Source organism: Hippocampus zosterae, chromosome 4 (genome assembly GCF_025434085.1).
Source record: "Hippocampus zosterae strain Florida chromosome 4, ASM2543408v3, whole genome shotgun sequence".
Lineage (NCBI taxonomy): Eukaryota > Metazoa > Chordata > Actinopteri > Syngnathiformes > Syngnathidae > Hippocampus > Hippocampus zosterae.
In genome coordinates, this window is record NC_067454.1 from 17,342,050 (window position 1) to 17,351,879 (window position 9,830).

At 39.8% G+C, this 9,830-nt stretch overlaps 1 protein-coding gene across 2 annotated transcripts; it reads left to right on the plus strand.

Annotated features, from left to right (window-relative positions):
- The first annotated feature begins 262 nt into the window (after positions 1-262).
- calca (calcitonin/calcitonin-related polypeptide, alpha) lies at positions 263-5,897 on the plus strand. Of its 2 annotated transcripts, XM_052063691.1 has the most exons (5): positions 265-407; positions 567-658; positions 741-872; positions 4,049-4,230; positions 5,478-5,897. In XM_052063691.1, the coding sequence occupies exons 1-4, from the start codon at positions 315-317 to the stop codon at positions 4,209-4,211; spliced, it is 480 nt and encodes a 159-aa protein (XP_051919651.1). In that variant the 5' UTR covers positions 265-314; the 3' UTR covers positions 4,212-4,230; positions 5,478-5,897. The 2 variants fall into 2 exon arrangements, with proteins under 2 accessions (XP_051919653.1, XP_051919651.1); XM_052063693.1 differs by lacking the exons at positions 4,049-4,230; positions 5,478-5,897 and adding an exon at positions 1,661-1,858 and having other exon boundaries at positions 263-407.
- The last annotated feature ends 3,933 nt before the right edge of the window (positions 5,898-9,830 follow it).

Consider the following 9,830-nt stretch of genomic DNA (forward strand, 5'->3'; position numbering starts at 1 on the left):
CAGCATGATTTTAAGAGACCATTAAGTTATCATGTTGCTTTAATGCTGAAGAGCAGAGGTTTCTTTTAATTAAATCAAACGAGGTGCTGAAGATGGGTCCACCTGCTGTATAACTCTTAACCTTAAGGAAACTTATAAATCTTGACAACCATTGCAGTCCGTGGCATAATTTCTAACTTGAGAAATTTCATAGCCACATATGAACTGATGTCATCTGCTTCTGCGTTTTTCTTCTTTTTTTTTTTTACAGGTTTGCCAGGACATGATTGGCTGCCAGTGGACCATGATGAAGTGATCACAGAACCCACGGGAACATGCATAAAAGCTGGATTCTGTGGGAGCGAGCATCACATCCTCAACTGAGCCGACACTTCTATCATCATTCGCCAATCCTGTATCAATTTATGGTAAGTAGATACGGATCCATTTATCATTGGTCAAGCACTGTGATTAAATTGCGCAGTAGCTCCATTTTGAAGAGTCAGTTGTGTTGGGTGGATGTTATTTTTGTAAAGCGTAGTTCAAAGAAACTTAAACATTTCTTGCATCTCCTATTTTATTCACAGGCAATCATGATCACACTCAAGTTCGGGACTCTTCTGTTTGCTTGCGTGCTGATCTTTTGTCAGATGTACATCACTCAGGCAGCTCCATCCAGGTTAAAAAAATGACACAAAAGAGACTGCATATATTCTAGCAAATACAAACTATCTTATAAACTTACTGTGAATGTATTTCAGAGGTCGTGAAGACCCCAATGCTGATGGAGTCACTCTATCGAATGATGATATTCAGAAGTTACTAAGAGCCATTAAAGAGTTCATGCAGCTCGCTTCAGAGGAGCAAGAGCGCCAAACGGCTGATGGAAACAGGTAACGGCTAAATGATCATTCATATATAAGAAAGATTTTATACATATATACCTGTATATACATTCTATCTATCTATCTATCTATCTATCTATCTATCTATCTATCTATCTATCTATCTATCTATCTATCTATCTATCTGTCTGTCTGTCTGTCTGTCTGTCTGTCTGTCTGTCTGTCTGTCTGTCTGTCTGTCTGTCTATCTATATATATATTTCTTATATATGAATGATCATTTATACACACACACACACACACACATTTTTTTTTTTTTTTTACAAATCAATGGGTGCATACTGTATACATGTGTGTAAGGGAATTTTATTCAGCCAAACATCGAAATCGGCATCAATTAAAAAAAATAAAATAAACGCTGGTTGGACCCTAGTCTTAAATTGTGTTGGGAAAAATTGCAGTACCTGTATTGAGTATGATTGTGAATGTGATCATGCATGACATCATCATTTCCATTTGTCGGTGAATGTATGTCATGTTAAGTCAACTAGTGCATGTTCGTGCAGTGGAGTCTGCAAAGTGTAACAGTATGTCTTTTATGGTTTGTTACCTTGCAGGTTGTTGTCCATTCCAAACAATATTTTTCATCATGTTCTTTTATCACACGGGTGATCACAACACTGCCAGTCCTGCATGACACCACATATGATGTTGTGTTTTAATCCACTTTGACTTTAAAAGCATATTTGTCTTGGAGCTTGCGCCATATTCAGATTTATACCTGCAACAGGCCATCGTCACTGTGAGCTGTCTCTGCATGTGTGTGTCTCTACCAGCCCAGAAAGGTCCATGTCAAAGCGCTGCACCGGCCTAAGCACTTGCGTGTTGGGCAAACTGTCCCAGGATATTCACAAACTCCAAACCTATCCCAGCACTGATGTGGGACCAGGGACACCTGGAAAGAAGAGAAGTCTAGCTGAGCAATTTGAATACAATTGAAATATTCCAATTGGGCCTCTCTCTTCCTCCGTTGCCTTTCTTGTTCATCCGTCTGTTGCCTTTCTTGTTCATCCGTCTGTTGATGCACTTGACTATCTTCAGCGGAATGTCCTACATTTCATTTGTCATTGTTGAGAGCTTGAGTTCTACACTACAAAGAGTAATGAGACGATAAGCATTGTATTTTGTTCGATCGTTCAGCAGTTGGTGAATATATTACATGACTTCCGATGACAACAATAAAATGTAACAACAGTTTCAACGTGATAAAAAGCTGAGTATTGTTACATTTTTCATCGACATGTGTTCAAATATCCATTGATTAAAGCACCAGTGTCAAACTGAAGGCCTGGTGGCCCAGATCTGGCCCGCAACAGCATTTCACGTGGCCCGTCAGGGCAAATTATGTGGATCGACTTTATGTTTCATGCAATCGTCTTCACTTTTAATAACATTGAAATATTTGATATTACAAGTATTTTGTGTTACCAATCCTCCGCTTTAAAGCAAATTGAGAAATAGCTGAACATACAAGTATTTAATCACTTCTAATTTTTAAAATCCATCAATTTGTTGTACGTATGTGATAATGTAAGGCAGTCGTACATTTTCATTTCATAGTCACAGTCATACTGGCCCTCTGAGGGGAACCATAACTGCGATGTGGCCCGTGACAAAAATGTGTTTGACTCACCTGGCTTAAAGGGTTCTCAAACCACCATTATCTATGCTGACTGTTTGCATTTCAATGGCATTTTCATTATATATTAGCATTTTATGTTATGTGTTGTGTTTATTATTTTACTTTATGTTAACTGTTTTGTAAAGTGCTTTGTTACAGCTGCCGCTGTGGTGAAAGCGCTATATAAATCAGCATGTATTGTATTGTATTGTATTGTATTGTATTGTATTGTATTGTATTGTATTGTATTGTATTAAGCATAGCAGGCCATTCTTAAGGCAATGTGGTTTTGTTGTTTTACTGTTAATTCACAATCTGCAATTCTCTTTGTTTTATGTTTAGTTTGACCGTGAACTTCAACTGGGAGTCACAGCTTGGAGACTCATTTTTGAGGAACTATTCACTATTTGCAGAACTGCTGTTTGCACTCTTAAGTCAAAGCAAAGAATTGGTGGAATGAAAGTCATGTCTCGAAAAACTTGTACTTGGAGTCGCTTGTATCTCAAGGAATCAACGTAACTTGCTTATTAGTATCAACAATATGAAACCAGGGGAACCACCACAATGTGATGAGATCCAATTCTAAAAAAATACACTTCTACTGCCTTTTTTGTTGAGCAATTTACCAAATTTTCAATTAAAAAAAAACTCCAGCCACAAATATTAAATACAGCTCTGATCACATCTATATATATATATATTGCGCGTCGTCCCGCACGCGGTCTGTCCTTCCGTCTGTCCCTTTTCAAAACGTACCTACTTCACCGCGCCGCCACTGCGCCGCTCAGGCAGTGGCTCACTATGATCGCGCGGGCATCTTAGCGAAAAATTGTTGTCTACCCACAAGCATTGCAATGAAATTGTTAGTTATTTAGTAGAGCTAAACATCTCTTTATTTTCGCGATAAGCAATGAAGATGAACAAAAAGTTGAACCAAGCAACAACACTTTTGTGGGCCGAAGGCCCACCTTACCAGCCTTCCGCAGGAACGAGCTGATGAGCCGCCCGGAGGGGGGCGAACCAGCTAGTACAGTATACGCTTGTCGTAACCTAATGCTAATGCATAGAAAAATTATATAGCCATTTTAATTGGGTGATATGTCCTAACATAACCAATTTAGCAGGAAAAATAAATTTTCCTGGAAAAACCTGAATATAGAATTCCATTTTACAATGGCAAATATATTAAGTACATTCTCACAAATGAGCATTATAATCTTTGTAACTGTAGACTTTTTGATCAAGCTCTAGTATTGGATCTCATCTGTGTCAGAATCAGAATCACAATCACCTTTATTGTCACTGTATTACATACATCGAAATTTGGGTGCCACTCCTTAGTGCATTGAATAAGAAAATAAAATAACAGGTTAACAATTACAAAACTCAACAACAACATGATGTGTATGAAAACGGCAGGCATAGAACAGTGTACTTACTCCCCCATGCAATTTGTTTGAATCCTAACAAATAATTGTGATGAGCTGTTGTGGATGGTGCTGAAATCATTTCTAATCTTGAATATTGTGAAATGTCTTCCAAGCAACACGACAGCACAGAAGAGGGCTTGCAACACCGCCACCTGCGTCACCCACCGCTTGGCTGACTTTTTGAGTCGTTCCGGGGGGATGGGGCACCGCAACTTTGTGCCCACCGGCGTGGGTGCGCAAGCTTTCGGCAAACGGAGGCGACGCAGCCCTGAGTGAGCGCTCGGGTGTCAACATGGTAGGACTGCCCGATGGGATCTTTGATGCAGTTCTGCACTGCAGCAAATGAACAACAAATGTTTTTATGAGAGGCCGTCCAGGATTACCTCTCACACACTCCTGAAATGCCGTCATAACAGTACTAAAATGCTTTCACACACTACAGATATTTTTCCACACTACTCAAAGTTTCTGAAAAGCTCTCACACTGCTAAAAGATTCATGATACCAACTGAGAAACTCATGTGCTACAATTTTTTTTGTTGAAGCACTAAAATACTCTTACGAACACAACTGAAAAACTTCACACTACCGAAAAGTTTTTACACACTTCAATTTTTTTCCCTCTCACGCTCTGCTCTCGAGCACAACTTGATGTATTTAGCTCTTATACACTCTCATACACAACTGAAATGTTTTCACACACTACACTTTTTAACTCAAAAATTTCCCCTCATGTTCACATCTGAAACACTCACACACTACAGATTTTTTTTCATTCACACACAAAGGAAACACTCACGCACGCACAACACTGAAATGCCCTCACCCAAAATACGGATTTTTTTCCTCTCATGGTCACAACTAAAATGCTCTCATAAGCACTACTGAAAGGCTCTCATGCACACTTGTTTTTGCTTATACACATTACTGAAATGATCACAAACACACCACGAAAGCGCACGTGTGCTGGACTTTCACACAACTGTAATCCTTTCACTCATACAAAATAGGCACATACAGAACACCGAGATATACTTTTCAGTAGTGTCCATTTAATCATGTGAGAGATTTCAGGAGTGAGTGTATTTCAGTAGGGTACATGTACATGAGCGCCTTTCAGTAGTATACAAGACATTATTTCAATATTGTGTATGGAAGCATTTCATTAATATTTGTGAGGTAACCCTGATTTTTTTTCTTGACTGTCCCTCATATGTTTGTGTGTTCTTTCCTGACCCCAACACTATAAAAGCCACCACTGAAATGCTCACAAACAAACGACTCAAACACACAGGGGCTGGACTTTCACACAACTGAAATCCTTTCACTCAGCACACAAAATAGGCACATACAATACACTGAAATATACTTTTCAGTCGTGGGCATTTCAGTCATGTGTGTATGACGGCATTTCAGTAGTGTACATGTATATGAGTGCTTTTCAGTGTGCTCTTTCCTGACACCAATTCTATAAAAGCCAAGCTGTCAAACAAGGGCAGGGAGTCATGTTTTTTATGATTTTTTTTCTCTTTGCTTTTCTAGAATTGAAGCGCTGCCTCATCGTGCCTCCTCATCACACATGGAATGATGTTTCCTGTTCTCAGACCATTGCTGCTGTTCATTCTTAGCCTTTCGTGAAATGCATATGTAGATTATATTGGCAAATATGTTCAGAATGAGTATTAAAGACGGTGCACGGACTGTTTGTCCTGTAGCTGCTTGTAAATGCTGCCCTAACCCCGTGTAAGTGGTATTGTGTGTCATACTTCAAGTTTACCATGAAACCTTCAACTGTACTGTGGCTGTCTGGTCCTTTCAGATAATTCAAGGCCATCACATTTAATCATAGTGCACACTGCAAATGCTATGGTAAAACCTGTGTTTATGACTGCATGTAATATAATCCCTGTAACAGTTGTGAGTTGAAAGCAGTAATAAATTGTATTTTAGCTACACGAGGCATTTAAGGCTTATTGTTTTGTGTGTGTGTGCGTGTGTGTGTATGTATGTGTGTGTGGAGGAGCAGTAAACCACAAGGGACACGTGGCCAAAGTCTTGTAACATGTTACATTCCATTTTCTTTTGTTGGATAATGCATTGGCACAGCAATAAAGAAGCCTCAGTGTGATACGGTATAAAACAATACGATCAAACATTTTAAGCATGTGCCAGTGGCAAACTAGTACATTCTTGAAAACTTGTGATACGTCAGACTGATACAATGTGCCTAGTTTACATTGCAGTGATTAAAACAAGCCAGTCAATGATAGACAACGCGTGATTATTATAACTTGTCAAGCAGTGTTACAATGATGTTCCACATGCTCATTTCAATTCTCAGTTGTTCTATCTTAAAAATCAACCTGTCAAGATCTGTGTTTTTGTTCATTTGGTTTTGAGTGGATGTAGTTTTGTGTATTCCCTGTATCCCTTTTTTTTAATGAGGTTTTTGTGTCCGCCTGTTCTCGTCAACCCAGTCCTTTGTGTCTAGCGGTCAGCTCTCTCAGCCGCTTGTGTCAATTCCAGGTATTCCTTGTTGTCTCGACAGTTTGCTTGCATGTAGTAACATTTCTCCTCTGAGTCATTGTTGATTCATTGTTTGTGTTTGCTGTCAGTTCTCATGTTTCCTAAGTCAAGTTATGTTGAGTATGATCCCGGTGTTTGTAACTTTGACTGTTGCATTTAAACATTTTTTATTTTGTGTTTTTTAACTCCATGTGCCACGATTACTCGCCTTTTTGTGCTTTTGAGATTAAAGTCACATTTTTTAGCGCAATCCTGCCTTGCCTTCTATGATTTTGACACAAAACTCACTTTACTAATTACATAAAAGCTGAAAACGCCACACCAACTGGAAATATACAGAATGTCTCCGTTTCTAGGTTGCTTTACAGTAATAAAGGAATTTCTGCATCCTTCATGTCAATTTTTTTCTTCCTCTCTCAGATCAGGCATAGGTCACGATTAAGTGTGGAAAATTCGAAATGATCTGCGATTGGCTGGCAACCGATTCAGGGTGTCCCCCGCCTACTGCCCGAAGACAGCTGGGATAGGCTCCAGCACCCCCCACGACCCTAGTGAGGATCAAGCGGCTCGGAAGATGAATGAATGAATGAATTCGAAATGATTTATCGCGGTCTCGTTTTTTTTTCCTTTTAAAAATGCCCCGAACAGTATTATGCATTGCACAGCTGTTTGATTGACAGAAAAAGGGGCGGATTCCTCGTCAGTAATTAACCAACCACCTGCAAGCCACAGTGGCGCACAAGAGGAACTTTGAAAATCAGAAATGGGCAGCATTTTTTGAGTCTTGCGATTTTAGCAGTATGTCAGAAAAAAGCATATAACAGTTTCAAAGGTAAAGGACAATGAGAAATAGTACCACCTCAGCTGACATCAGCTTTCCAACAATCAGGCGAGCTACCAAGCATTCGCCTGCCCGGTAACATAGCACAGTGCAGAGCAGTTGTTTTTCCTAATGACGAATCAAGGAAAGCATTCCTAGTTGTTTTTGGGAGTCCAAAATGAACTGGAATATAACACGACAGTACATCAATTAACTTAGGTGCACGCTCATATTATGGATAGACAAGTGCTCAATTTTTTTCATGTTGGAAACGTGTGAACGAAGACGTCATCCCCAAGTAAGTATTTTTCTTATTTGCATAGAGCATAATTGTGTTGAATATTAGTACAATTCATTTAAATGCCCTGCGTCAGAAGGGTATCAAATGCATTTTCACCACGGGTCACGTCATCGTTGTTTTGTTTGCTTCAGAGCCGTTCTGATTGACATCAGATCAAATGCAAGGACCACGTTTGAAATTCTTCAACCTGGATTTAACATTGACAAACCAATTCATCACTCAATTATATGTGCATTGTTTAATTATTTAACACTACTGAGTATAGTCACTATAAAAAAGTCTTAACAGCCCTTTTCCCACCATGAATTTGTTCTACAGCTTGTAGAATTCTATTGAAAAAAAAAAAAAAAGAGATGGGGTATTAATACAAACGACAGCATGAGCGTGTTGTTGGCATTTTTCCGTTTCGGGGGTCAATGGAGTCTGCATCTTGATCAATCCGTAGTCGAGTGCAGCGCGTGTAAGTTGAAGAGTGATGCAGTCCGCCGACACTTGCTGCAGGCGAACTCAGTGGAGGTGGTGGACAGGAGCTAAACGCCTGTTCTCAATTGTACAGCATGGCTTTCTGTTACAGTTTGTTCTCAGTCGCTTTGGTCCACTTCTCAGATCAGAATTGAACTTTGCAAAACAGTAGCAAACTCTGGTCCTCATGGGCCACTATCCAGCCTGTATTCGACCAACACAGACAATGCAAATGGCCAGGATCATGATCGGGCTTCTGCAGAGCTTGCTCATGAGCTCAGATCAAGTGTGTCGGAGGAAGGAAATGGAAACCATGCAGGATTGTGGCTCTTGAGGACCGGTGTTTGACACCTTTGTAATAAACACTACAGTACCATCATAATAGCCGAAATACAGGAAAACATTATGCACGATTGTAACATTTCATTCAGTGTACATTCTTTGAGAATCACCTCTTAAGGGCATCAAGTACCATCTATATATATATATTGCGCGTCGTCCCGCACGCGGTCTGTCCTTCCGTCTGTCCCTTTTCAAAACGTACCTACTTCACCGCGCCGCTCAGGCAGTGGCTCACTACGATCGTGCGGGCATCTTGGCGAAAAAATGTTGTCTACCCACAAGCATTGCAATAAAATTGTTAGTTATTTAGTAGAGCTAAACATCTCTTTATTTTCGCGATAAGCAATGAAGATGAACAAAAAGTTGAACCAAGCAACAACACTTTTGTGGGCCGAAGGCCCACCTTACCAGCCTTCCGCAGGAACTAGCTGATGAGCCGCCCGGAGGGCGGCGAACCAGCTAGTTGAATATAAACATTAGTTGTACACATAACATACATTGACTTATTGTGATCTAAAACTATTTTTTTCCCCATGACAAAACGAAAGATGTGAGCATTCTGCGCCAGTGGGCTTTATCATATATGAACACTTTTTGGGACACCTGATTGGAGAACAATTGAATAGTAATTGAATAGTGATATAAGACTGCATTTGTTTGGGGAACTGCTCCAAAAACTTGTGTACTGCACTGCCGTCCAAAAAGCCCCATGGGTTTTAAAGGGAAATCTCTGGAGTTTCTGTGTAGCAGACCTTGGTTTCCATGGTCGCAAGACTTTATTAACTGACATGCTTGTTATGCCCCTCTTCAGGGAGACGATATTGTCAAAACAATGGATCATTACATCATCCCATTAATTCATTACAGTGTTTCATGAAATTCCAAGAGATAGCAAATCGTTTTGTACTCGATGACTAATCTGTTCAAATAGAGCAAAATGAAGTTATAACCGGGGCAAATTTGATTGGAATGCTCTGACTGATCGGATAACATCCTAGAGACTGTTAAATCGAACGGACAGGGCCTTGGTAAGAACCTCACAACTCATTTCAATTTGATTTCTTTAGGTTGCCATTCGATTGGATTTAGCGTTCCGTATCCTGTTTGGAATGTCTGTGCCACCTTTTTAAACTGTTGGTTTTCCATGACACTGCGCAGTCGCAGGTCCTTTCATATGAACGCGGGCATTTGAATCGATTCAATTCAGATGATTTTTTTTTGTAAACAAACACAAGCAATAAATTAATCTGCGCTACACATTTACTATGCATACATGTTTTTTCATAAGGTTAGGCTGAAGAAGACAGTTCATTAATTAGTCCTTTCAATTGGAGTTTGCGACTTACTTGTACTAGCAGTCTGTTTTTGACTACGACAACTTGAGTGAATTATACCCCAAAAAAAAGGTGTGGGGAAACATAAGTCACTAAGTCATGAATCAAAT